General features: G+C 41.2%; 4 protein-coding genes across 5 annotated transcripts; 1 reads left to right on the forward strand and 3 right to left on the reverse strand.

Annotated features, from left to right (window-relative positions):
* Positions 1 to 12,048: 12,048 nt before the first annotated feature.
* Positions 12,049 to 15,435, forward strand: LOC104435416 (zinc finger protein VAR3, chloroplastic-like). 2 transcript variants are annotated; one of them, XM_039305860.1, is made up of 7 exons: positions 12,049 to 12,448; positions 13,775 to 13,892; positions 13,979 to 14,313; positions 14,390 to 14,521; positions 14,609 to 14,707; positions 14,805 to 14,999; positions 15,098 to 15,265. In XM_039305860.1, exons 1-7 carry the CDS (start codon positions 12,228 to 12,230, stop codon positions 15,120 to 15,122), a joined length of 1,125 nt encoding a protein of 374 aa, XP_039161794.1. In that variant the 5' UTR covers positions 12,049 to 12,227; the 3' UTR covers positions 15,123 to 15,265. The 2 variants fall into 2 exon arrangements, with proteins under 2 accessions (XP_039161794.1, XP_039161793.1); XM_039305859.1 differs by having other exon boundaries at positions 14,805 to 15,435.
* Positions 15,436 to 15,519: 84 nt separating this feature from the next.
* On the reverse strand, positions 15,520 to 17,331 carry LOC104433025 (1-aminocyclopropane-1-carboxylate oxidase homolog 4-like). The gene is made up of 3 exons (XM_010045641.3): positions 16,687 to 17,331; positions 16,017 to 16,404; positions 15,520 to 15,918 (listed from the first exon to the last, which is right to left on the reverse strand). Exons 1-3 carry the CDS (start codon positions 17,262 to 17,264, stop codon positions 15,670 to 15,672), a joined length of 1,215 nt encoding a protein of 404 aa, XP_010043943.3. The 5' UTR covers positions 17,265 to 17,331; the 3' UTR covers positions 15,520 to 15,669.
* A 3,528-nt stretch (positions 17,332 to 20,859) lies between these two features.
* LOC120290928 (1-aminocyclopropane-1-carboxylate oxidase homolog 4-like) lies at positions 20,860 to 22,630 on the reverse strand. Its single transcript, XM_039307796.1, has one exon. The coding sequence runs from the start codon at positions 22,497 to 22,499 to the stop codon at positions 22,059 to 22,061; it is 441 nt and encodes a 146-aa protein (XP_039163730.1). The 5' UTR covers positions 22,500 to 22,630; the 3' UTR covers positions 20,860 to 22,058.
* On the reverse strand, positions 21,009 to 21,635 carry LOC104433024 (1-aminocyclopropane-1-carboxylate oxidase homolog 12-like). The gene is made up of 2 exons (XM_039307141.1): positions 21,366 to 21,635; positions 21,009 to 21,257 (listed from the first exon to the last, which is right to left on the reverse strand). The coding sequence occupies exons 1-2, from the start codon at positions 21,633 to 21,635 to the stop codon at positions 21,009 to 21,011; spliced, it is 519 nt and encodes a 172-aa protein (XP_039163075.1).
* Positions 22,631 to 27,732: the final 5,102 nt, after the last annotated feature.

Here is a 27,732-nt window from a genome sequence, read left to right on the forward strand (position 1 = left end):
AGTCGTGAATTTCTTAACACCATTTCAATTGGACGATTCAAACTAACAGTTGTGATGTTTTCAAACTCAATTCTGACATGTTACCTAGTGATAGATCATTCATGACAAACACATCTAATTCCTTTTATTTTAAATAGTGACAAAAGTGCTTTTAATTAAACTAGCTATTCAATCCGCACTTGGTAGGGGCTTGTTTATATCTAGGCGAGGCGGCCTTGCCTGTGGTTGGCGAGGCTACGACGGCCGAGGGCCGGGGTTTTGATGGTGGGGCCAAAGTCAAATATTTGACTTTGTGTTTGACTTTGGGCACACAATATTCCACGCCATGGGTCTTCTTTGGCGGCAGGTTATGGGCACACAATATTCCACGCCATGGGGTCTTCTTTGGCTGATAGAAATAAAGTAGGAAGTCCTCTGCACGTGGAGCCAAAAGGTGATGGCTCAGGTCAAACTTTTGACCTTAGGCACATATAAAGATAAAATGGAACGTCTTCAGGAAATGAGCGGCTGAAACCCTACGCAAAAAAAAAGAGGAGCCGCACGTCGTCGAGCTGAAGAGGAGCCATCCACGCGATCAAGAAAAGGAGAACGTGGAGCAGCACATATGTGAGAAAAAAAAATAGACGCGTTGGAGTTCTTGTTTTTGGCATATGTAGAGCGTTTGTTTTGAGCTTGAAAGCGCGGTAATTTTGTGTAATGAATTTATATCCAAGTGAGTTGTTTATTGATAAACACTTTGGGTTTGGGGTTAAATCTAGATGTAGGAAATACACGAACGTGTGAGCGATTGTAAACTCTGATTCTCTGATTATAGTGAATTATTTGCTGTTGGCTCTCCCCGTGGACGTAGGTACCGATACTCGAGCCGAATCACGTAAATTTCTAGTGTCCTTATTATTTCTCGTTTATTTCTTTGGTGATTTCACGTTGACGTAAATTGCAAGATCCTGTCGTTTCCGCGTATCATATTCCAACAAATAAGTTGCAATAGAAAATAAAATGTTGTATTACAAAAATTAAAGCTCAAAACCTTTGTCCTAATCCATATTATGAAATATCTTTTCTGAAATATTTGGATGCGCTAAATCGACTTATTTGAATAAAATGAGTTATTATTTAAATTAGCAATAGTTTAATTAAGGACAAGTGTCTTTATCGAGCAGTTTCTTTATTATAAATATATAACTTCTGATTTAATTCAATTTTTTTATTGGTTAAACAATAAACAATTATAAAATTTAAATCGAAATTGTATCATTGAAAATGATATTTAAGAACCTTCTGTATCAGTCAGGAGTGAATTTGAAACTACTTTCTCTAATTTATCCATAGTACTCAAGTTCAAATCCAAAAGAGAACAAAATCCAGATGTATTCTTTCCTTATCTAGTTTCTTATAGATTATGTAATTTATCAATGATTTTGAAGATTAAACTTAGTTGGAGATACTCTTTCTTTGTTCATTTTCTGGAATTTAACATCAACAAATGAATAGAAATTTAAAATTACAAATAAATAAACTAAAAAATTTGTCTTGGGTCACGCAGCAAAACTATTTGACATGCCATATGTGGCAACCATAGAGTAGAAAGTGAAGGATCATTAGCATAGGAGCGAACATTCTTTTAGTTTCAAAGAGATAAAATTTAGATATGCTCTCTTTTTATTTATTTTCTGAAATTTAAACTCAATAAATCAGGAGAGAAGATATGTTATAAAATACTAATAACATAGTTTTTAATATGAGAGAAGAGATAGGACTTATTTAATAATGGTACATTTAATTTTCTAGAAAAATATCATGTCTCAGGGGGAATGTCCTTGTGAAGCTGAAAAGATGTGGTAATATTATGTTTCTAGAGCATGCAAAACATAATAGAAAAAGTGATTTTTTTTTAATACATTCAAGAACGCTATATTTAAAATAAATTTGACTTGACAAGGAATAAAAAATATAATAGGAGATAGATGCTCTATATATAAATGATCAATAGAATTTAGGGCAAGAATCCAGTATTTCCTCCAGTGTTATAGGGAAGCAATCTTATTCCTGCATCATCTCTTTTGGCCTATGCACCTCTCAATCATGCCTCAATCATGCCCTGAAGGAGTTTATCAGACTTTCTTCTAACTCCGTAGTATGGAATCTCCTATAGTATTTGTCCATGGTGCACTGTTGAAAAGCTGTGGGTTTATCCGAGGATGCGAGCTCTAGCAACGGTCTGAGTTGAATGTCTAGCTTGCTCAAGTTGTGGAAAACTACCATCGACATGTGTGGCTCTTGGTTGGGGTTGGCCAACACCAAGTGCTCCGCACTTTTGTACTCATTGTTGGACATGATATGGGAAATCAAAATTAAATAAATCAAATCTCTATTTCATTATATGATGTTACTTCTGTACTAGCTTGGGTACTTTAGAGATGCTCGTAGTACTCAATGGAAGTTTACCTGAAGGATGTCACCAATGTCACAACCAGAGCACCTAGGACAGGCGGCACATCCAACCACTCATTGCCGTGCTTCACCTGCAATCTCAGGAGGTGGTCTTGTAGGAGCACTATGATCACTCCCGGTCCATGCGGGACGCTAAGGGTTCGTTTGGTGTGGCATCCCAAAATTCATGACGACCTCTAAATACATTAAGGTCTATGAATAGGTGATGGAAGTACCATCAAGATGTATTGTAGCCATTTGATCCATAATTTGCAATGAGATTTATGGCCAAGCTTTTAAAGGATAATATGTGATAGGAAAGAAAATCCTATCATTGGCCATGTGTTTTATAAATTGGAATTTATGGATTTATGATTTCAAGTTTTATGGCCTTATTATTTTTGCAAGTTAGGTATTTATTTAAGTGGAAAATGTTAATGGATGATCAAGGTTGGTGCTATTAGGACAATTTGATAAAGAAGACTTTGTTCTTGACTATGCACCTTATGGATTTGATTTTATGGGTTAATGTCACAAAGTCTTTTGGCCATTTTATTATGCAATTAGGTATTTATTTAAATGAGGATTAAGATGTATTATTAAAAATAAACTTGGGCTATTTAAGTTAGGACTTTAGGCCCAAGTGAGATGGGCCTAAAGTGGGCCAAGAGGCCCGGCCCAAGGAGGCCCATCAACTTGCATGAAAAGTGACAAGTGGCATGAAGGGTTATCCAAGTGTCTTCAACAAGGGAGACACTTGTCTCCTTCTTAGGGACAAGTGTCCCCCATGCAAAATGAGGATGCATGCAAGCTTTCTTTTCAACCAAAAGGAAAAAGGGGGAAGGGGGTGGTCGGTCTAGGCGCCGAGAGAGAGAGGAGAGAAAGAGAGAAAGAGAGGAAGAGAGGAAGAGAGGAAGAGAGAAAGGAAGGAGGAGGTTCGTCGCCGCCGTGCCCCGCCGTCGAGCCCGCCTAGTCCCGCCATCGTTCTTGCTGTGTTTTCCTTTGAATTAAGGCAAGTTGGGATCTATATTCTACTCTTGCATGTTGTGTCTTGCTTGTGTGTTTGAATGGTGGTGAATCTCGGATGTTTAGGGTGTGAGAAACTGAAGCTTGAGTGTGTTGTTCTTGAAAATGTGTTTTGTTTTTGAGTGTGCCGCCTGACCCAGAATTTTGTAGAGGCTTGCATGTGGGTTTTGAGTTGGATTTCGACTTTGACTTCTTCAAGAAATTTGTATAAAAAATCTCAAAGTATAACATACTAAAATTTGCGACAAAATGGTTGAGTTTTAAGGGGTGAAACCCTTCTTCTACAAAAACGCTAGATCTGGAACTGTTTTGTTGACCTCTTGGTGGTTTTGTGTGTTGAATGTTACTTTTTACCGATAATCTCACTTCAACTTCTTCATGAAAGTTGTAGATAACATCCTAAATACTAACATACTAAAATTTGAGGTAAAATGAGCAAGTGTAGCCTAGTGAAACGATTTCTTTTGAAGACGGCAGATCTGGAAGTACGGTACTGGACTCCCGAGACTTCGTAGACTATATGGTGACTATTCTTTGAGAATCTCACTTAGATCCCTTAATTAAAGTTGTAGGGGACCTCTTGAGGCAAAACATATCAAAATTTCAGGTAAACGAAGAAAGATAAGTAGGCAAAATCTCGATTTTTCGGAGACAGCTAAACTGGACTGTTCAATGGTAGGAACAGGAGCTTCGACCGTCTATAGTAAATTATCTAGAGCGAATCTGGCCTAGATGTATTCATAAAAAAATCTACTTTAGGGTCTTGAATATAACCTGGTAAACTTTCAGAATTTTTGGAGGTCATTCGGGTATTTTAATCAAAATATTTCAAGAACTGCGCAATCTAATTTTATCCGAATTTTGCATGCTGTATTGTGTGAGCTATATCTTCTTGTGTGAAGCTCTTTTGGGCATGTGTTCTTCATGAAATTGTTACCTTTATGTCTTGTTTATTACATGCTCTAATTGTGTGATTTTTGAGGATCATATGGATATTTAATTTAAATGTTTTCCAAAATTGTGCAAGCTGGAATTTAGTAAATTTCAAAAAGGCATGATATATGGACTACTCTAAGTTGTATAGACCCCATGGATTATATTGTCATTAGTGGTTGTATCTTGCTGCATGTATGATGATGATTGGAAATGCATATAAAAATTAAAATGATGAAAGTGATTTTGTTTGCCATTACATCATGTGCCATGCTAATTTTGAGACATAAATTGGTGAACATGAATTATGATAAATGAGGAAACTGTTGGAGGCGGTTGATAATCCCCTGGGAGTGTCGGGACGCCTGGAAAGTGGGGGTGCCGGATGGCCGGTGGCTTAGTGGCGTAATTCCGGAGGATCCTTGGGAGTTTTGAGATGCCCGGTGGTATACGGTACGTAATTCCAGAGGAGGGGGGAATCTTGGTGGTATGTCAGTACGTAATTCCGGAAGCCCTGGAGGTTTGTGCCCAGGGGGATGCCTCGTGATGCTAGTTGGGATGCGAGATGCCCGGAATGTGGAGGGTCGGATGCCCGGTTGTATTTTGAATACATGCCGGAGGTTCCTCGCGATGCCTGGTTGGATGCGAGCGATAAATTATGGGATGCAAACATTGGTCCCTAGAAAGAAAAACTGATGAGATCCTTATGAAAGATCAGAATTGAAAATGAATCATGTGCATGGGTGTATGCATATGACATGATGCATGATCGGCTTATGAAAATAAATTGATGCTATTTGATATTGAAAATGCGATCATGAAGGCATGAATGGATCTCATGGTGATGTATGCTTGATAGCATGGATGATATGAATGATGGTGGTATGTGCACATATGGCATGGTGATATATGCATGGATGCATGATGGTAAGTGCATGGATGTACACATGATGGTATGTGTGACATGATGATGGTAAGTGCATGGATGTATGTGCACCTATGGCATTATGGTATGTGTGACATGATGATGGTAAGTACATGGATGTATGTGCACCTATGGCATGATGGTACATGTATGATATGACGGTGATGATTACATGAGGATGTGTGTACATGTGGTACGATGACATATGCATGGCTCCAAGGTAAATTATGCATGGATACTTGAATGATATGTCTTATGCTATGATTGTTAAAATTGTATTGTGTGATGCATTGAGTGGTTTATTGGGTCCTTTACCTGCCGAGTGGTTGTACTCACCCCTTTTGGGGAATAACATTTCAGACTAGATAAGATACCTCTGCTGCCACTGCCACCGATAGATGGATCAAGTGGTTGGATATGACCGCGAGGAGGAGGATAGCAAAGGAATGAACTTTTGGATGCCAACACTAATCGATGGACTTTAAGTATACGACTGTTGGAGGAGATGCCGGTCATCTTTTGAAGTATAGCCGAGTATAGAAAACATTGGCATTTTGATGTACCGATGAATGATGTTCATCTAGTTTAAGTAAATAAAAGTGTTCAGCTTTTACCTATAAATGTTTAGTTGGTGTACATCGTTTTCTAAATATAGGGAAGGGAGTTGTTGGATATGCTTCCGTTATATGAATTGCGCAAGGGACTGATCTAAAAGATGTAAACCCCCAGGTTGTATGGACCCGTTGCAATTGAAATGGTATCAGAGTGACACGTTATCAGGGAAAGTGAAAGGTAAGCGAACTGTGGCGACCCTAACAGATCAGGGGCCGTCGAGGGGTGCCACATTTAGTAACACTTTTACTCTGGTGAACAATTTTTTTAGAAATATTTTTTCCTATTTCTACTCCTCGAAACAATTTTTTTGTGAAAAAACACGTTTGGTGATATTACAAAATTTCTACTGCCGAAAATTAAAAAGAATAGGAATGTGTTTGGTAATGTAGAATTTCTTTTAATTTTTTAAGATTTTTTTTTTTTCTTTTCTTATTTTTCCTTGCCAAATGTCATTTGGTTGGTAGGTGACGACGGTTGACAATGGAAGGCGGTGGGGGTGGTGGCCAAATAGTGATGGCGGCGATGAGGGTGGGGGGGCAACGAAGACGAAAAGGAAAAAAAAAAATTAACTTATTTCTAAAAAAATTTCTTGGTAATAAGAAGTTATTTTTTTCTACTTTTATTTTTGTTCCAAATCTATTCCCCGTCAGGCAATCTTCGACCACTTTTTAATTTCGGAAAAAAAAAAGAGTTAACGTTATTAAATAGATTTTTATTCTTTTTTTATTTGTGAAATAAAATAAAATAAAATATTAGAACATTGTCAAGTGGACCCCAAGCCATTGTCAGATCGGGCTGGGGCCAAAATGGATAGCAGTTCCCCACCATGACTCTCCGGGCATGTCAATTCCTGTAGCTTTTTGAGACTCAATCCCAACCCTTTGCTCAACAGTCCCATCAAGATGCCTCTTGAGGCATTGGATCTACTGATCCCATTCCATCTCCTATTTTTGCACACCCAAGCATTCTTTCCGTGTCTACTTTCTGCTCCAGCTTTATTGACAACGTGTCCCTACAACATCACTCCTTATGTTAGGGGCATACAAACTAGACCGCTCGAGGCAATAATCGCTTAGATCAAACTAAGTTAGCTAGTTGGGTCTGATTCCTAGAAGCGTCGATCTAATTCTTAATTCCTAAAAATGGAACTGGTATTCGGGCAATCCGGTTCTTGATTATTAGGAGGAACTGGACTAAATCAACTACATATATATATATATATATATATATATTGTCAAAAAAATTAGTGGGTTTAGTTTATTGTTTCCGAGAAAATAGGAGTCTATAATTAGATAATAAAATATATGGAAGAAATCATCTAGATGGAAGTATAAAAAAAATAATGACTGATTCTATTGGACTTGGACCTGACCGAAAACGGGAAAAATGCCAAAAAAGTCCTAAACTTTTTGTTTTTGTGCCGATTTAGTCCTAAACCTTTTACGTTGTGCCAATTCAGTCCTTTTCGGCCAATTTTGATCGGATTTTGCTAACTGGACGCTGGCCGGCCCGACGTAGCCTGATTGGAGTTGACGTTGATAACTTTTAATAATATTTTAATATTTTTGAATTTTGAAATTTAAATTTTTATTTAAATTTTTTTCTTCCCTCTTCTTCCTTTAGCCGGTTGCCAAACCTCGGTGACCGGCCGAGGCGACGGCCGGCAAGGTCGTGGTCGACCTCACCAGCCACCTCACCGGTGGCCGTGAGGGCAGCCTCACGGCGGGCAGCGAGGCTCGCCCTTGTCGGATCGGCAAGGGTCGAGCCTCGCCCATGGCCGGCAAGGCTCGACCTCGCCGAGATCCAACGGGGCGAGCACCACTAGCGAGGCCATCTCTCCCGCTCCGTTCCCCAATCCTAATCTTGCCCTAGAAATTTCCTCCCTCCACTCGTCGTCGTCGTCTCTAGGGTTTTACGGGAGCTTAGGGGTGTCCTCGGTCGCACGGCTCCAGCCTTGGATTTTCGCCTGGTTTCCCTTGCGGTGGCGATCTGTCGGGCGAGGCTCGACCCTTGCTAGATCCGACGAGGGTGAGCCTCGCCGCCCAAGCCTCGAGGGCGGCCTTGCATCGGGCAGGCAAGCCTCACCGCCCAACGCGAGGCCGCCCTTGCGGCCATTGGCGAGATGGCCGGCGAGGTCAACCTTGACCTTGCCAGCCGTCGCCTCTGGCCGGTCGCTGAGGTCCAGCAACCGGTTGGAGGAAAAAGAGGGAAGAAACACCTCGGCGATCGGCTGGAGGAAGAAGAGGAAGAAACACCTCGGCAACTAGCTGGAGGAAGAAGAGGGAAGAAAAAAGAAAAAAAAAAAAAACTGAATTGACACAACATAAAAAGTTTAGAACTAAATCGGCAAAAAAAAAAGGTTTAGGATTAAATCAGCATAAAGACAAAATGTTTAGGACTTTTTTGGCACTTTTCCCGACCAAAAACCGATCACCTCTTCTTTGCAATTGTTTGAACTTATTCTTTTTTCTTGCTCAATTTTCATGTTATTTATTTTTTTAAAATTTTGATATTAAGGATAAAAATTAGTTCTCTTACTTCATGCAATCCAGTCGTATAATTTCTCAATATCATACTTGTCACGGTAGGATGTGTCATATCTTCCTTTAGTCAATATGTTACATCGTTTCGTGTTGATTACCCCCAGCTAGCTGCTTTGGAGCAGAACAAGTCAACGTTGGAGAAGAATGTGACCCCGTTCTCCATCCCCCTCCAGTAGATCCTCGCCTTCGCCTCCATCGGCTGCTCATCGAAGGCCTTCACCGCCGTGATCATGTGGTCCATGACCTCTGTCGGCACACCGTGGTTGACTACCTAGAAGCAGCCGAGCTCGTGAGCTGCATGCCCGAATTCTTTAATGACGGAGGGCTGCTGGCCGGAGTTGTAGCCGGAGAGGTCAATGGTGGGGATTGAACGGATCGAAATGGACCTGGGGTGGGCGGGCCTGAGGCTGGAGAGGGTCTTGGGCGGGTCGATGAAGAGAGGAGGGATGGAGGTGAGGCCGGAGTCAAGGAGACTTTTGACGCCGAGCTTGGATTCTTCGAATCGCTTGAGCTCTTGGGCTGGGTCGAAGGCTTGTTGAGCGGTGTCGGTGACGCCCGTGGCTGGACACTCCTAAGTTCAGGTTCGACCGATGCGAGTGTCGTGCTGCGGGGAAAGATAAAGGGAAGGACGGAGAGGCGATGTGAGAGGAAGATGCCGAATTCGTGTGTTGGAACGATATAAATAAACTTAATCGGAGATGCTCTTTCTTTGTTCATTTTTGGGAATTTAACATCAACAAAAGACAAGAAATTTAAAATGATAAATGAATAAACCAAAAACTTAGTGGTTGGGTCATGAGGCAAAACTATGCCGTGCGTCTCGCCATCTATGGCAACCATAGATTTAAAAGTGAAGTGTCATTGGCAAAGCAACTTATACTCTTTCAGTTCCGAAAAGATAAAATCTATATATACACTCTTTTTTTATGGGGAGTTTAGAGATTACACATGGTTAAAAATGTGTAACGTGACCAAACTATGTCATGTATCTTGTCATATGGCAAAGATGAAAATGTAATTAAGTGTGACTTGACTAGCTCTGTGTTGACACCTAAATTTTAGCGACTCATTTAGTCATTTATCACAATAAAAAATTATGGGTTAATTTTATCCCTAAATATATATATATATATATATATTAATTGCATAGCATATAGATTTAGGTGCATTTGTTTTTAATTTGCATTTTTTACATTTGTTTATTGGACCGGTGGTGGATGGGTCGAATTGGTGGTTTTGAATTTTAAATTAATAGGACGGACTAAGCCCATGAAGAATACAAATTGGCCCAAGCCCGTTTTCTGAAATTGAGATTTGAAATGAGGATTTTTTGGAATTTGAGAAAATCAGATTGTGGTCTTATCTTTAAAAATCAGTAGAAAATATTTAGGAGATAAGGAGAATAAAAAGATTTTTGTGATCAAGAGGTTATAGAAATCTTCGAAATATCCCACGAAGATCACATTTTTTCTTGCTTATAAAAGGGCCGTGTACGGTAAAGCGAGGGGGCTTCTCTTGGTTCAAAAAAGTTGAGGTCTTGCATATTGGTCTACCTCATCGGGAGAGTTTGTACAATAAGAACATTGACAAAAAGGATTCTAGAAATAGTGACCATACTGGTCCTTATAGTAATGGACAGGATGTCCATCACTTTTGAAGTATTGAACAAGCTTTTTTGGATCTGGCTCAAAGATTGACTCAGGAACATATGGTTCAATCATAAAGAGGGTCTAGAAGATCGAAGGACTTTCTTCATTTTCCTTGCCAAATTTGATAGAAACGGTTCCATCTTTCTTTTTGACAAATTCGGAGTTTGAATATTGGAAAGACTTGTTGTTCTGATGCAACTTTTCATAGTTGGTAATCCATGTCTCCAAAAGGTGCTTGGCCAACTTTTCCTTAGGGATCTGTTTGGGAACATGAATGCATGATGCTTGATCATTCTGCATGGAAAATGAATAAAGCATCTTCATTTCCATTGTAGAAATTCAAATCAAGAACATGGTTCTACACTCGATAAACCATCTGGTAGTGCAGTGTTACTGCTATAGAGTCAGCAGTTTGAGGAGCTCTAATGAGCTGAACTTTGACATTTAGAAACGAGAGTAGCTAGGGGTTTGAAAGAGCTATATTGAAGTTTTAATATAAGGTTACAAAGATTGTTCCAGCATTCAAAGTGGTTTGGACAGTACTAATGCAAGCATGTTGGTATTCTAGAAACCTAGTATCCAACGACACAATTCTTGCTACAACTAGCAAGCCTTTGTGACCATAAAAAGTAAGAGTAAGACAAATAGCTCCATAATGGACATGAGAATATCCTTGCTGAATCTACTGTCTGGGAAAGTCTGGAGGAATCTGGAAGGTAACAAAGTATTCCTTTTCAGTGGCAGGATTAGGATGTTAATCGAACTTGGAGGACTGGACGTACTCCTTTACTTCCTTCGGAGTTTGGCAAATGAGTTGGCGAATGGAGTGGATGGGAGAAAATGACAAAAGTGGGTTTAGCAAAAGCGGAATAGGGGTTTATAAGGGGAAGTTGAGTTTCAGAAATCTTGGTTTCATCACTAAGAGTGACTTCATAAAGATAGTCTATCTTAGAAGCATTTGAAACACAGAAATTTGAAGGGGTTGAAGAGGATGGAGATGCAACGAGAGAAACGGGTGCTTCTAGTATTTCTGGTTCTGTCATGATGCGAAGGGATCTTCTCAACACTTGATTCACCTACTAAGCACATGGAACGAATTTTGCTACAAATGAAACCATGGCTCTAATACCATGAATGGACCTAGACTTAGAATCAGGAAAGACCGGGTCAGTTTCTTGCACCAATTTTGATGGAACTTTTTTATCATGGATGTCAGCAATTTTACATGGCATGGCTAACGTAAAAAAATGTATGAAAAAAAGAAGTTAACAAATTACAAAAGTTACCAATATTAGTGCCAGCTATGTCACATAAAATAATCGATATCCATTTTAGTATTTTCTTGCCAAAATTGGCTTGAATAACTAAATTGACAAATTATAAAAAAAATATTTAAAACTGAATTAGCCTCCCATGCAACATATTTAAGACTTTTTTTGGTAATTTTCTTAATTTCAAGTTACTAATGTTCCTGTCTTGTTGACCCAATATAGAAATTGACATTCACATTACCTCTAGCAAGCCGTGTTGGAGTGAAGCGAGTCCACCTTGGAGGCAAAGAAGACTGACCCCGGTCTCAAATTCCCTTCAATAGATTGGGTTTGTGATAGAAGTTGTCACGTGCCAAAAGATGAGTTGGTTCGCTCATGTCTTGTCTTTAGTTAAGGTGCTTGTTAGATGAGGACTTGATTTAAATTCAACATTAAGACTTCCGAAATTTAAAAATTTAAGTTATCAGATGATAATCTAGTTTGGTATTTAAATAATGTAATAAAAAGCATGGTCCATTGATACTTTCATGACACCAAGTCATAACCTCATTTGGTCAAACATTACATGTCATGATCAAGTAATTATTGAGTTTGAAAAAACGGAAGAATACAAGGTGAACCTTATATTATAGCGTACAAGCTCTTTCCAACAAGTCGTTGGCATCTGAAAAATCACTTCCCCAACCTCAGATTCGTCGTTACCTCCGCTCGTTCCCGCCAGTACACCGATGCCCCGAACCCCGACTCCGGGCTCGACTTCTCTGGCAACGATGTGCTTGGGGAGCTCGAGTCTTCGAAACCAATCAACCCATTTCCCCGATTCGCTCGGGGGATGGAGAATAACTTCCATCGGACGGGGCACTCTGAGTCGGCGGCGGCTCAGATATCGCATCCGTGGCCCGAGTGGGTGGATTTGATGGTGCTTCTGTCGAAGGGAGGCTACTTTGATGCGGAGGTTAACCCGTTCCAGAATGTGGAGTTGGGTCCGAAAGAATCGAATCTCGTTAGAACCGCATGCCTGAATTTCGCCCGCGACAGATACGACGTTATGAGGTACTGAAAGGAATGACCTTCGGTTGGTGCGCTTTACCTGTTTGATTTAATTACAGAGACATTGGGCTTGGGTGATGATGGTGAGATAAATAGACCTCTGTGCCTTCTTGAGGAGTATATATTTTGTGGGTAGGCAGGGCTTCTTCGGAACGTAGTTCGTTATAAGCCTCGTTTTGATCGTTGTGAATGTATTGCTCATATGAGCTTGATGAGAGTTCAAACTTTCTCCAGGTTCTTGTTAAATGCTGCATTTAAATACCCACCAGCATATCGTCATTTAGAGAGCTAACTCTGTCACGTTTGACTGTCATTCCTGGCCAAAATTTATATTTCTGTTGCTTTGAGGTTAGAGCATGCTAATTATGGGAATCGGAACTCCACCATCTTCAAACCAGGCCAAAAATCACAACATCGCGAAGGAAAAAAGTTCTCTTCTTTTTTTGTTCATTTTGAAAACATGGAGAAAGAAAAGTATGGAGTAGTTATTTGTGAATGGTCAAGTTGTTTTGGATAATATCACCATGTCGTAGTCAACTATGAAGTAATGGCCTATTATCATATATCCATAGATTTGTAATTTGTTTGTTTTGCAAAAAATGAATGGTTTGAAAAATATTTTCTTAGAAATGATCGCTTGTATCCTTTGAATAATTAGTCACTTGTAAATGTTTTCATAATTGATAACTATATATGTTTAAACATTTTTGTGGATGATGAAAATATTTTTCATCATTTATTTTTGTAAGTGATACAAGTGACCATTTTTTAGAAATGTAGACATTTTCTCCTGAGCTTTCTTTTATCCAGAATTCTGTTAGTAAGCTAAATGTAATATTGTTAAAAGCACCTTAGTTGGCATCTTAGTCCATCTTTTTCTGCATAGTGGCAACAACATGGTGCCTTATGTGCCTCCTCCTTTACTTAGAAAAGAGAATCCACAGGACTTGCCTTTAGGTGTCAAGCTTGCCCATCCACTATCAGGCCTTTCTATGTTACTATGCCTTTCTCTAGAAATCAAGTATTTGACTAGAATTTGGAGCTGAAGATTTTCGATAGCACGTAACCTGAAAAGAGGCAATTCATATTACATTGGGCATGTGATAATAATGCATATTAAAAATTTAGCTGGTAATCAATTTGACGGTATGCATTCTGATTCAGAGGTTAGCTATTCAATGTGGCTAATGACTGTCCAATGCAATATCATCACCAAATAGGCATCCGACAACATAGCTTTACTTGAGAAATCGGAGGTTTCCTCATTTACATATAGAAAGAGTCGCTTAACTCATATTCAGAAGGTTTTAACAAGACATTTCCTGATAGGTATTTGTCAAAGAAACATATTCAGGTCATAGCAGGGTGCGGATGCCCCAGCACTGACAGAAAAGTGGTGAACTCTGGTAAGCGCTTGAGGGCACATGTGGGCATTGATGAGGGAAATGTACGTTCTCTTCTTAAAAACTTCCAGTAATCATTAGATTATATAGTTTCATCAGTCATACTCATTACAGACAGCTGCTTTGCCAGGTTTGCAGCTCCTGCAACTTGAGGGGAAACTGTGAGAGAGCATTTGTGAAGGCGCGTCAAGATGAAGGAGGGCGCACGGTTGATGTTATGCAAATCTTGTTGACATACGGACTTGACCCCATAAGCAATACTGTGGAGAATAAACCATGTCTGACTAGAACAGTTATGGAATCAGTCAGAGCACTGCTAAAGCAAATGGCACAGTATGGCACCAATGTACTTGGCTCTGATTTGTCGAAACCCACACCAGATGGTGATTTATCCTGGCATTCAAGTTTGGAAGAGAGAGGCTACAAAGATGTTCCGATGAAACAAGGAGATTGGCATTGCTCCAAGTAATGCAATTGTTAACATCCTATTGATTAATTTGAGTTTTGCTCCGAATATTTGATATAATTCTGCATATGGCAGGTGCAACTTCTTAAACTTTGCTAAGAACATCAAATGCTTGCAATGCGATACTTTTTCTCAGGAAAGATTGAATCAACTACTGGAAGACCAAGATCATCTTCTGCTAAAGAAAGGAGACTGGATATGTGACAAGTAATTGCTTCTCATGCCTTTTCTCACTTGTTCACTGATTTGTGGTGAGCAGAGCTCCTTGCTTATAGAAACTGTTGCATTTTGCAGATGCAATTTCTTAAATTTTGCAAAGAATACTAGATGTTTGCAGTGCAAAGAGAAACCCCTGGAAAGGCAACTCAATCCTGGGGAGTGGGAATGTAAATCGTGAGTTCTTGTTAGTCCATTATTTTAGTTAATTCCTACATTGAGCAGTTATAGTTGTTCATGAGCTGTTCTGCCCTTATGGATCTGTGATTGGTAGGTGCAATTACAGCAACTTTAGAAGGAATATGGTATGCTTGAAGTGTGATTATAGAAGGCCTAAAGCATCAAATTCAAAGGGCTTGTCTCAACGAGAGCATGATGCTGGAAATCACAATCAAGGTCACGGAGCCATTGAAGATAGAAATTCTATGTGGTCTCTGAGGAGAAATAGTCAAATGCGAGTCACAAATAGGTGGAGATTTGTGGATGGAGAGAATGGGGTCATTGAGAAACCAAACTTAACAAACTCATTGAACGAGGTTTATGGAATTCTTGATTTTCCAATTGCAGGAGGCATGAGCGATGTGTCTCGTGATGCAGAAACAAGGGAAATGTGGAAACTGAAGATGCTGGAAAGAAGCAGAATGACTGCAGAGGAAAAGGCAAATCCAGAGGAGCCACGCTCATCCAGAATTTATAGGAACTCAGAATCACCAGACTTTGAGGACGATGAAGAAATGGCTGAATGGTTCGGCAGTGGGAAGACGTGAGTATAGATTCCTGTACATGTAATTGGCAAGAATCAAATTCATTCGTTTCTTTGCCTCTATAGGTTTTCCAGGATACTGCCTTCTATTTTCCAGTGGACAGTAAAATATTCATCTCGTGCAATCTTGCTGTTGAGTTCCCATGTCTGTGATTGGTTCAGTCTCTGTGGAATGAGTTTAGTGAACAAACTTCATCCATCGCACAATTTACTGTCACCCATGGAATGTGCAAAAGAATATATGCAAATTAACATTATAAGAACAACAATCACACAAGGTCTAGTAGAGTTTAGGGGAAGAACTCAGTTTTTCCTTCAGTATTACAAGGAAGCATCTTATTCTTTTGTCGCCTCTTTTGACCTATGAACCTCTCAATCATGCTCTGAAGTAATTTATTAGACTTTTCCCGTCCAACTCCTTAGTAAAGAATCTCCTCATGTATTCGTTTAAGGTAAACTGCCGAAAAGCAGCGGGCTTATCTAAGGACACAAGCTCTGGGAACGGTCCGAACTCATTCTCACAATTGCTTGGGTTGCAGAAAACTGCTATCGACACACGTGGCTCTTGGCTGGGGTTGGCCAACACCCGGTGGTCTATGCTTTTGTACTCATCATTGGACATGATCTGGAAAAATCAAAAATCAAAAGCACGTGAATTGACTTGTATTTCACAATAGTGTAACTTTTCAACTTACTCAGGTGCGAAGTCCTCAGAGAGTTTACCTGAATGATGTCACCAATGTTCACAACAAGAGCACCTAGGACTGGCTTCACATCCACCCACTCATCGCCGTGCTTCACCTGCAACCCACCGACCTGGTCCTGCAGGAGCACCGTGATCACTCCTGGGTCTGCGTGGGATGTCAAGCCGACCGTCAGGTCGGGCTGGGGACAGTACGGATAGTAATGCCCCACCATCATCCTCATATCCAAACATGTCAATTCCTGCAGCTTGCCGGGACTCAATCCCAGCCCCTCGCTCAACAGCCCCAGCAGGATGCTCCCCAGCCGTTCGACCTGCTGATTCCACGCCAACACCTCATTTCTGCACACCTTGAGGATCTCTTCCGTGTCCGCTAATTTCGGCCCCAGCCTTACTTGGAGCGTGTCCCTGCATATCATCATTCCGGACATTAATTGAACTGGATCTTTTCGCTTGCCCAATTCTTTTTTCTTCAAATGATTTTTTCTTTCGTTTGTCAAAATGAATTCTCTAACCGTATGATGCATAATTTGTCAATCCGACAGTCAACGCATCAGGATGTGTCTCTGCCTTCTTTTCAGACATAATATGATCCATCAGTTCAGTAGTGTCGTTTGCCGATCTAGCTTTTATAAATCTAATTTTCATCAATTTCATGAATTTGATTGCACATGCTCGTGGCTTACTTACCTCCAGCTCGCCGCTTTGGAGAGGAACAGGTCGACGTTGGAGAAGAAGGACACGCCGGTGTCCATCTGCCTCCGGTAGATCCTCGCCTTCGCCTCCGCCAGCTGCTCGTGGAAGGCCTTCACGGCCACGATGGTGCAGTCCAGGACCTCCGCGGGCACGCCATGGTTGACCACCTGCAAGAAGCCGAGCTCACAGGCGGCGCACGCCACCTCCCCGATGACGGAGGGGCGGCGGGCAGAGTCGCAACAGCCGGAGAGGTCGATGGTGGGGATGGAGCCGGGGCAGGGGGGGCGGGCGGGCGGGCGGGCGGGCCTGAGGTCAGAGAGGGTCTTGGGCGGGTGGATAAAGAGGGGAGGGAGGGAGGCGAGGCCGGAGTCGAGGAGGCCCTTGACGCCGAGCTTGGACTCTTCGAACTGCTTGAGCTCCTGGGCTCGGTCGAAGGCCTGTCCACCGCTGTCCATGACGCCCATGGCTCGACTCCGATTCCTGGTTCGATCGATGTATGCGAGGGTGAGGGGGGTGGTGGTGGTGGTGGTGGTGGGTGTGAGGAAAGAGACTGGGGGAAGGAGGAATGACATGAACGAAGGACATAGCGTGATTGTTCATCGGTCAAAGTCAAACCCCGCGATCGCGTAACGAGGGATTTCACGCCAAAGGGCGAGATGATACCGCCGGGCCTCAACGCTCTCCCTCTTTTTTCCTTCTGAAGGTAGACAAGGCAAGATGCCGTAACGAATTACATAACAATTAGAAAATAAATTAACGAGTCAACCCATCTAGATTGCACAAGATAATTTTTTTTCTAATTATGACAAGAGATCATATTGACTAATTATTGAACTATTATATTGTAATCGTTCAATTAGTTGTTATCACTTGATCTTAATCTATCAAAAATATGATTAGTTTTAAACAATGGTCTTTCCCCACTTGGAAATTTCTAATGTCACATTAAGATAACGATGACTTTCACTTTAATTAACTGTTCCGAAAAATAACTACCGTTTTAAGCATCATTGCTCCATATTTACCAAAGATAGAATTTGGAAGAATTACTTGGAGACACGGGAACGACGACACTTCAAAGGAATCAAAAGACTACTGCATTTTCTTTTCTTGGAAGGCTAGAGAATGGGTGGGGATAGAACGGACAACGACGAGGGTTTGAGAAGTTATTGATAGGTCCAATATTTGAGAGCTATGACCAGTGTACACCTACGCCATGCTTGGACGTGACGCACAATGCCGATACGTGAACGATGACGTGACACAGTTTTATTAAATTTCCAAGATAATTAGTTCTTCTAAAAATTCTGTGAAATTTCAATCTCATGAACTTTTTTGGTTTGCTATTTGGTTTGAGTTATCCTTGCATCCGCAAAAGGCTCATGATCCGTACTATTCACAAATACAAATCAATGAACATCAATTTGAGTCGGTGCCTTCTAACTTTAATGGTTGAACTCCTTAAAATCAAATTGAGTATTAGATTGGGCTAATAGCATATAGTTGGATGCATTCAAACAAGTCGAAATATGTTTGAAAGTTTTCAGAGTTAAAGGTCACCCTATAGAGAATTATATGCAATTGAATATGAGGTTAGGCTCTTTCTGTTTTACAACAACATGAAATTTTAATTGTTATTTCTATCTCATGTGACATCTGATTGGTATGATTCTTGATACTAAGAAAACTTATGATTTCTAATTTCAAAAAATACAGTGGAACCAAAGATTGAAAATATTCCCAAGAACATCCTTATCGAGTAATTGAAACTAAAGGTCCTGATAAGTTATGATTTGATGGGTGGGTTCGAGCAAATTAGCTATTGAAGACTACCGTTTTTATTTTATTGGGAGGCTAGTTAAAGGATGAGGAAAGAATGAACAAAAAGGAACAAAGACGATGGTTTGGGAAGATGCATTGGTTTAATAGATTAGGGTGCGTTTGGGAACTGCTTTCTAAGCGGCTTTGGGGAGCTAAAGGCCTTTGGGCCAAAATGAAGGTGTTTGGGAATTACTTTCCAAGGGGCATTGAGGCAAAGCTGGCATTTGCAAGGCTGAAAGCCCAAGGCAGATCCTAGGCTACCTTGGGCTTTCATCATTTTCGGAATGCCTCATGTTACTATTCATGTCTACTATTCATCTTCTTCTTCGGTGGCATGGCTGATCAGAGACGAGCTCGAGAGGTTGGCGAGGTCACGGCTGAGGTCAGTGAGGTCACGGCAACTGTAAACGGCCAATCGCACGGCCTCGGCGAGTCGTGGTGGCTGCTGCGAGTCCCGACAACCACCCGCGAGTTGCGTCGCTGCGACCCAGCTCTAGGTCGCGCGACCTTAGGCGCGACCTCCAGATTTGGGTCGCCCGGAGGACGCGCGACCTCACGGCACAAGCACAACCCAGATCTAGTCGCCGGAGGACGAGGTTACACGGCCTTAGGCGCGACCCGGATCCGGGTCGCCGAAGGTCTCGCGACCTCACGGTGGCGGTGCAACCCAGATCTGGTCGCCGCGAGTGCTGGGTCGCCGGAGGTCACGCAACCTCACGGCGATCGGTGCGACCCAGATCTGGTCGCCGTGAGGTTGCACAACCTCCGACGACCAAATCTGGTCGTGGTGAGATCACTCGACCTCGGGTGCAACCCAGATCTAGTCGCCGTGAGGACGCGCGACCTTCGGCGACCAGATCTAGGTCGCACTAGTGGTCGTGAGGTTGCGCAACCTCCGGCGAAGGGCCGCTGAGGGTTGTCCAACCCCAGGTGACCCTCATCGGAGGTCGCCCGACCCTAGGTGGCCCTCGCCGGTCGTCTCCGGGGGTTGCTTGAGGCCGCTTGCCTCACCAACGAACTCTTTTATTTATTTTTTGATAATTTTTTTCTTTTTTTTATTAATTACCTAAGCCTTTTGTAAATGTAATATTTCCAAACACTATTTTACTCAAAGGTATTTCACAATGGACTTTCAAAGTATAATTTACCAAACACAGTTTGTATTTTGGAAAACCCCTTTAACTCAAAGTTTTTGCATTTTCCCAAAAACTTTCCCCAAAAATCTTCACTAAATGAGAGGGGGTGGGAGGGCAAAAACGAGGGAAATAAATGAGGGAGTGAAATAAATTTTCTGCAGGGTGGGGGATGGGAGGGCGACGTGAATTTCTAACAAAGGAACAAAGACGAGGTTTTGGGGGCGTGAGGGCTGCAGTGGACCCCAGGGTTTGCATTTTTTTAATAAAAAAATAAAAAAATGAGGTTATAAAGTGATTTTGAAAAATAAAAATACTAAATATTGAATAATAATAAATTTTGATCATTATAGAAGATAATAAATTTATTTAAATAAGTTAATTCTAATTTCTTAATAGTCATTAGTTTCATCTATAACTTTTGTTAGAGTTAGAAACATGTCCCCAAATATGGATATACATTAACTATGAATATATCTTTAAAATCATATGAATAGATTTATTAATATTATTAGTATGAATTCATTATAGGCTATTTTGTTATTATTTATGAATTGTGAATTTGAATCAAATTAATTTAAATAAAAATATTCATTTAATATACTATGTGTCCCAACGTGTTGGAATTCTTTATTTCCGAGAAATGACGTATCAGCGTGTTGTCTCATGTGTCTGTGTCGCGTGTTGGTGCTACCTAGTGAGATTACCGAGCCCATTTGACTTGGGGGACCGAGTGTACATTTTCCAACCACAAATAAAATTAAATAATTATTTTTTGGGTCAATTATAATGAGTTGCAAGTGGCAAAGGAAGACCTTGCTCCTCCCTCCTGACTCTGTAACAAGTAAATAGTATCTTAGATAAAAACTCATATATATTTTTTACATTTTTCCTTTTCTTTTCTAAAGAGTTATTAGGTTCAATATGAGATCACTCATTAAACTCTATTTTCTGTTCAAACTAGCTACTCAATTGGTGCTTTGTGCGAGCTTGTCTATATGCATTTATTTTTAATCACTAGGAACACTATTGATATGGTAATCGATATGTGAAAAGAGATGAGACTTAATTAATAGTGATACATATAATTTTCTAGAGGAATATCAATTATGGTTCACTAGGAGATGCAAAAGGCATTGTGATGTCATGTATTCTGAGCATGTAAAACATAATAGAAAAAAATGATTTTTTGGAGTGCATACATGAAAGTTACATTTGAAATAAGTTGATTTGAATAATAGAACAGAGTATCATACAATATAAATAGTCCATATGTTTTAACAATTCATAGGATTTAGGGGAAGAATCACATGTTTCCTTAAGTGCCATAGGGAAGTATTTTTGGGCCTATGCACCTCTCACTCATGCCCTGAAGTAATTTATCAAACTTTTCCCCTCCAACTCCTTTGTGAAGAATCTCCTCATGTACTCGTTGAGGTTGAATTGCCGGAAAGCAGCGGGTTTATCTATGGATATGATCTCCGGGAACGGTCCGAACTCATTCTCGCGATTGCTCGGGTTGCAGAAAACTGCTATCGACACACGTGGCTCTTGGTTAGGGTTGGCCAACACCCGGTGGTCCACACTTTTGTACTCGTCATTGGACATTATCTAGGAAAGCAGAAATCGCGTGAATGGATCTCTGTTTCACTGAAGAATGTAACTTTTTAAGTAACTGGGGTGCTTTAGAGACACTCCTAGTCCTCAACAGGAGTTTACCTGGAGGATGTCATCGATGTTCACAACCAGAGCACCCAGGACTGGTGTCACATCCACCCACTCATTGTCGTGCTTCACTTGCAACCCGTCGACCTGGTCCTGCAGGAGCAATGTGATCACTCCTAGGTCCGTGTGGGACATCAAGCCGACCGTCAGATCGGGCTGGGGACAATACGGATAGTAATTCCCCACCAAGGCCCTCGTCTCCAAGCACGTCAATTCTTGTAGCTTGCCCGGACTCAATCCTAGCCCCTCGCTCAACAATCCCATCAGGAGGCCTCCCAGCCGCCGGACCTACTGATCCCATTCCATCACCTCATTTCTACACACCTCGGGGATCTCTTCCATGTCCCCTTTCGGCTCCAGCCTTATCTGGAGTGTGTCCCTACAACATTATATCTTGTATTGCTTGAACTGATTCTTCCTGCTTTCCTAATTCTTTCTTTATAAACGAATTCTTCTTTTGTTTGTGCCCGTGAGAAACTAAAACAAGAATGAATTCCCTGATATTATGCGATCCAGCTGTATAATTTCTCAATATGTGATATATCGTTTCGTGTCCTTTTCTAGTTCCCTAGAAAATTCTAAACTTGACTCAACCCGATCCCATAGGGTAATTCAGCTTTTGCAAATTACTATTTTTTTAATCAAATTCATGAATTAGAACGAAAATACTTGAAGTGGCTTCATTGATTACCTCCAGCTAGCTGCTTTGGAGTGGAACAAGTCGAGGTTGGAGAAGAACGCGACCCCGGTCGCCATCTCCCTCCGGTAGATCCTCGCCTTCGCCTCCGCCGGCTGCTCGTGGAAGGCCTTCACTGCAGCGATCGTCCGGTCCAGGACCTCTGCCGGCACGCCGTGGTTGACCACCTGGAAGAAGCCGGGCCCGCGAGCCGCGCGCCCCACTTCCTCGACGACGGAGGGACGGTGCCCGGAGTCGCAGCCGGAGTGGTCGATGGTGGGGATCGAGTCGGAGCTGGGCCGGGCGGGCCCGAGGTCAGAGAGGGTCTCGGGCGGGTGGATGAATAGGGGAGGGATGGAGGTGAGACCGGAGTCGACGAGGCCTTTGACTCCGAGCTTGGATTCGTCGAATTGCTTGACCTCTTGGGCTCGGCCGTTGTCGGTGACGCCCATGGATCGACTCCGAGTTTCTGGTTCGGCCGATGCAAGTGTCGTGCTGCAAGGAAAGAGAAAGGGAAGGACGAGGAGGCGATGGCAAAGGGAGAGGAAGAGACAGCTTCCTTCCCAGATTCACTCGACAAAAACCAAACCCCGCGGTCGCGTGCTAAATGGCATTACGAAAGAAGGAAATAATGTCGATTTTCTGAACGCTCTTTGTTAAAAAAAAAAGAAAAAAAGATGCCGTATTGGTGTAGTGGAGTGATATGAATAAAGAACGCGATGGAAATATCAACGTAAAAATGAGAGAACAAACTTACGAGTCAATGCATCTCGATTACGCGAGGCTAAAATTTTCTTTTTATTAGAAAAAGGGGGAAATTGCAGGTTTTTAAAGCGTCGTTTTGATGATTGATTAGTCGTTCAACTATATTTCAACTGTTCAATTATTAGTTATTATTGCTCCTGTCAATTCTATGACATCTTTATATGTTTTTCCAAATTTATAGAGAAACTGTAGCATTACAATAGTCTTTTTTTTGGGGGGGGAGAGAATATTGGTACCGCCTCTTCACCAGGCCGAATTAATTTCTCTAAAAATTGGCTACTGGCTTAAGCACTATTGTTCCATTTCCTAAAAGATAGGATTGGAACCGGAGATGAGGGGAAACCATGGCTCTTATGGAATAAAAAGAGTGTCTTTTTTTTTTTTTTTACAGTGTTTGATATTAACAACAAAATAAAAGCACAAGATGGGTAAAGAGCTTGGCGTGGAGAAACACGAGGGGCCAGGAAGTTAATAATAAGTTTACAGGCTTTGTTTGTTTTGTGAAAAATATTTTTCGAGAATACAATTTCCTCATTTTCTGGCATTTGGTTTGGTTAGAAAAATGATTCAATGGAAAACTTATACTTAATTTCAAGAAAATGATTTTGTTTGGAAAATATGATACGGTATTGGTGCTTGAACTTGAAATTTCATATTTGGGTATAGAAACCCCAACACTAATTCCTAGCATTCAGGATTAGGTCTCTAGTGCTCAAGCTCAGATCCAGTGAGATTGGGCTAGAAGTCTTGGTGCCTGTGCATCCAAATCTGGGTCCATAAAGGTCATGCTTGAGTCTCCAATCCCTGAACTTTGATCCTTGGTACTCAAGGCCAGTTTCACAAAGACAATGCATGGAATCTCGCTGCTTTGGCTTAGGCTCTTGGTTAATGAAGCAATCGTTCTTATTTATTTATTTTTCTTCCTTTTTCTTTTTCCTTCTTTCTTGGCCGATCTCCAACCACGAGGATGGTTGAGAACCCACCATATGCGAGGGATGAGCTTGCCTAAAGTTAGTGAGGCTTGAGCTCATTGACCTCATTAAATTTGGCGAGGTGGAGCCTTTGCTTGAGATTAGCAAGCTCATCCCTCACCGTGATCGATGACCAACGATTGGTGGAGGAAGAAGGAGAAAGAAACAAAGAAAAGAAATATTAATAACTCAAAATTTTTGGTAGTTTTACCTAAGAAAATCAAATCATATTTTTCATACCAAATGGCAAAAAATATTTCTTAATTTATTTTTGGGTTTCAGTTAAGCACAAAAAAAAAATTGTTGTTTTCTTGAAAAATAGCTTCTTGAAAAACATTTTCAAAAAATGTCACATTTTTTGCGAAATAAATAAAGTTCTAATATTTGTGTGCCATGACCATTATACAACTAAACTATGTTTGTCTATGATACAAAATACTAATGCAAGAATGTTGGCGTGGCACAATTTTATTGGTTATCCGAGACAATTAGGTTTTATAAAAGTTTTATAAAATTCCAATCTTATGTAATTTTTTGCTTTCACAGTCAACTCCTTTTGTCATGAAACAATCCGAGACTGCTTTTGATTTTAATGGTTGAACTCCTCGAAATCAAACTTGTGGCATCATGCATTAACTCATTTGAGGAATTGTTTGTTTTAACCCATCTCATATCGAGCTTCACAGTTTAAGTTCTTAGGCATTTGAGTTGCCACTTTCTCAAAAGGTCATCTATCCTGATAGTGCTCTCACATGATCATACTTAATATTGAAATTTCAATACTAAATATTACCATTATGTCAAAATGTGTATCTTGTGAGTTAATTTTGATTTAATATATATTTTAGGAACTTTCTCCTTCTATGCAGTGCGTAACCCTTCTCCATCTTAAAAACTTGTCGGAGTTGCTCCTTATCTAAGTTCTTTGGCCTGGTGATCACTTCACATTCTTGTCGAATTGGATTGTTACAAATGAAGTATTAGATTAGAGGCGAAAAGTCTATGGTTGGACACGTGGAAAAATAATGAGATGTGTTTGTTGATACCTAATTTTTCAACTAGATTAATTAATTTAAAATAGTATTAATGTTGGGAATTAGTCACAAAAGAAAAATTTTAAAATATATATTACTTAATTAAGTTATTTTAAAAAAGAAGAAGAAGAAGAAGAAGAAGAAGAAGAAGAGTTAAAAAAATTCCAAAGAAAAAGTTTTAAAAAAAAAAAAAACGAAAATGGTCGGGTCGGACCGGATTCGACCATGGCTCGACCAGCCCCTCTCTTTTATTCCCCTCGCACTGGGCCTGGCCCAATCTCCTTTCTCTTTCGATTGGCCCAGCCCCTTTTTCTTTTCTTCTGCTGGTCTTCGCTCGAAGACTTGCAGAAGACAGGGCAACAGCACAGCAGCGAGAGCGGCAGCAGAGGATCGGTGTGGCAGGTGCGCGGCATGATCCGCGGGTCGGGAGCAGCCGATCGGCAATTGGCTCGACCGTAGTCTTCGTGCAAGTTCCTGCAGAAAAAAGATAAAAGATAAAAGATAAAAGAAAGAGCAAAAGGGAAAGAAACGAGAAGATGAAGAGGAGGTGAGACAGAGGATCGGCATGGCAGGGTTTTTGGCGCAATCCGCGGGTCGAGGAAGCAGACCGATTGACCAGCTGGCACGGGGAGGTCTTCACTCGGAATACCTGCAGAAAAAGAAAGACAGGAGTATAAGACCAAAAGAGGGCAGCAAAGAGCAGGGGGATCGGAACCAAAAAAAAAAAAAAAAACACGAGACTGAGAGGAAGCGAGAGAGAAATACCAAGGAGTGAAGAGGCTGAACCGGAGGCAGGAAGCTCAAGGGAGCAGCCCGTCGTCGCCAGATGTTCGTTCGCCGGCCGTTGTCCGCCGTAGCCCATCACCGGACGAGGTAGGTCTCCCGAACCCTGCGATCTCGTTTCCGGAAAACGCTGGGCCGTAGCTCACGGTCGACCGGTTCTCGTGAGCTCCGGTCCACATCGCCTTTGCACTTTGCTCCCGTGTCCTCTTATGTCATATTTCAAGACCCCCGAAGCATGATCGGCGTTCGGTGGAGCCGGAATCCTTCGGGTTTGGTAGTGCATACCACGTGTTCGATAAAATTCCTCAGAGAAAATTGAGGAGTAGCTCGCGTTTTAACGCCGGACCCACCCGTTTTTGCTCCTGTGTTTGCTAAATCCTTGTTGCTCTGTTTGTATTTGTTGCGTTTCCAAACGGTTTGCACGAGATTTGGCATGTATTTGAGCCGATGACTCGTTCCGTCGGAAATAGGGTAGTTGTTGCCGGAATAGGTAGCCGGCGAGGGCCGACGCCGGTCGAGAGGACGATCGGTGAGCGACAGTGGTCCGGCGACCTTCCTTAGGGCCGCCAGCACTCGCGGTGTTTGTAATTCTGTTGAATTATGGAAGTGTTATGTTGTGGTTTTGCTTCCTGCTTTTCTATCCCGTATTTTATTGTCAGGGGATTTGTTTCGCTTCCGCATGCGTAAATAAATAAATGGGTCGGCAACATATCCTGGGATGTCGCATTTTTGATCGACCGTAGTGGGATGTGCGCGCGCTCGGGGTTCGGGGCGTGACAAAGATATCTCCGGCACGGACACTACCGACGAGAAACCGCTCTGAACGACTTGGATCCTCTTTCCAACTACGCGTCGGACCGGTGGAGGAGATGCAGGAGCTTTGGCGTGTCACGGCTGCGGAAGGGAGACCCCGAAGAAGACGATCAAAAAAAGAAGAAGACAAAAGCACAAAAAGATAAAAAAAAAAAAAAAAAAAAAAAAAAAAAAAGAAAAAAGAGGAATGGGCTTCGTTTTGGGCCGTTTTAGTGTATAGGGCTTGTGGGCTTCGTTTTAAAACAAGAAAAACTTAGACTAGGTTGGGCCCGCTGGTTAGGCCCAATCCGAATTTAATTGAAGGCCCGATTGGGCCTTGCTCTTTCGAGCGGGCCAATCAGCCCGTCTCCTAGCCGGACCCGACTGCTGAGCCCGAGGCCCAGCCGAACCGGGTCGGGTCAAATTGGATCCGACTCGGTTCGCCCATTTAAAAAAAAAAAAACCACTTTTTTAACTAAAATTTAAAAAATTTAAAAATTTTAAAAAAATTTAAAAAAATTAAAAAAAAAAATCGGAAATCCTTTTAAAAACCGAAAGTTTAAACATTAAAAAAATCAAAAATTTATTTTTTTTTTTTTTACGAGAGAATTAAAAAAATTTAAAAAATTAATTAAATTAAAAAAATTTAAAAATTAAATTAAATTAATTCAAAAATTCAAAAATGATAGAGTTTGGTTAGGAAATGTTAGGTGTTGTCGTTTTAAGTGTAATTATGTATTTATTTTGATTACATCGCATTGTTTAGATTGTATATCTTGTTATGTTCAATGGTATGCATGTAGACTTATGGTGATTAGAACTTTGTTAGCTATGATTATTGGTGGATGTGTTTAATGGTATGTGTGTAGTCATATAGTATGTTTAATAGTACATATTTAGATTACACTTGTATGATCACTTTAATATGTTTGTGGATGAATAAAATCAATTCAAACTGTTTGACAAAAATCATTTTATTAAAATGAACAAAATTAGGTACCGGAAAGGCATTAATTGACCAATTAGTGTAATCAAGTCCCCGACCCTAGATTCTCTGGTAACGTAGGAAGTGAGGTACACTCCCATGCCTCACTTGGTCTCTAGCCGACCCCAATAGGCTAGTGGCGACTCCTTTTGTGCAAAATTCCTAAAAAATATCCCAATGTCACGCGAGGTATGGGCTTGGGAGAGCCTACGCCTAATCATGGGCCTTAGGCCCGTCCCTTAGGCAATACCCCTAAACTTGTTCCCTCCCCCCGAGGGTAGGTCGTGACAGCTTGGCGACTCCACTGGGGACTTGGTTTTAAACCTTAGAGGACTTAGGCCAAAATTAATCTTGT

The sequence above is a fragment of the Eucalyptus grandis genome, chromosome 2 (genome assembly GCF_016545825.1).
Source record: "Eucalyptus grandis isolate ANBG69807.140 chromosome 2, ASM1654582v1, whole genome shotgun sequence".
NCBI classification, from domain to species: Eukaryota; Viridiplantae; Streptophyta; class Magnoliopsida; order Myrtales; family Myrtaceae; genus Eucalyptus; species Eucalyptus grandis.

What these genes read in the sequence shown, in the direction of transcription:
- LOC104435416 (XM_039305859.1), top strand. Translation starts at nt 12,228, where the DNA reads ATGGAGAATAACTTCCATCGGACGGGGCACTCTGAGTCGGCGGCGGCT. An exon ending in GGAGATTGGCATTGCTCCAA is followed by an intron (nt 14,314 to 14,389) that starts GTAATGCAATTG and finishes TGCATATGGCAG; the next exon opens with GTGCAACTTCTTAAACTTTG. An exon ending in GGAGACTGGATATGTGACAA is followed by an intron (nt 14,522 to 14,608) that starts GTAATTGCTTCT and finishes TGCATTTTGCAG; the next exon opens with ATGCAATTTCTTAAATTTTG.
- LOC104433025 (XM_010045641.3), bottom strand. Translation starts at nt 17,264, where the DNA reads ATGTCATTCCTCCTTCCCCCAGTCTCTTTCCTCACACCCACCACCACC. An exon ending in TCCAAAGCGGCGAGCTGGAG is followed by an intron (nt 16,405 to 16,686) that starts GTAAGTAAGCCA and finishes GATGATATGCAG; the next exon opens with GGACACGCTCCAAGTAAGGC. An exon ending in ACATTGGTGACATCATTCAG is followed by an intron (nt 15,919 to 16,016) that starts GTAAACTCTCTG and finishes TGATTTTTCCAG; the next exon opens with ATCATGTCCAATGATGAGTA.
- LOC104433024 (XM_039307141.1), bottom strand. Translation starts at nt 21,635, where the DNA reads ATGGGATTGTTGAGCGAGGGGCTAGGATTGAGTCCGGGCAAGCTACAA. An exon ending in ACATCGATGACATCCTCCAG is followed by an intron (nt 21,258 to 21,365) that starts GTAAACTCCTGT and finishes CTGCTTTCCTAG; the next exon opens with ATAATGTCCAATGACGAGTA.
- LOC120290928 (XM_039307796.1), bottom strand. Translation starts at nt 22,499, where the DNA reads ATGGGCGTCACCGACAACGGCCGAGCCCAAGAGGTCAAGCAATTCGAC.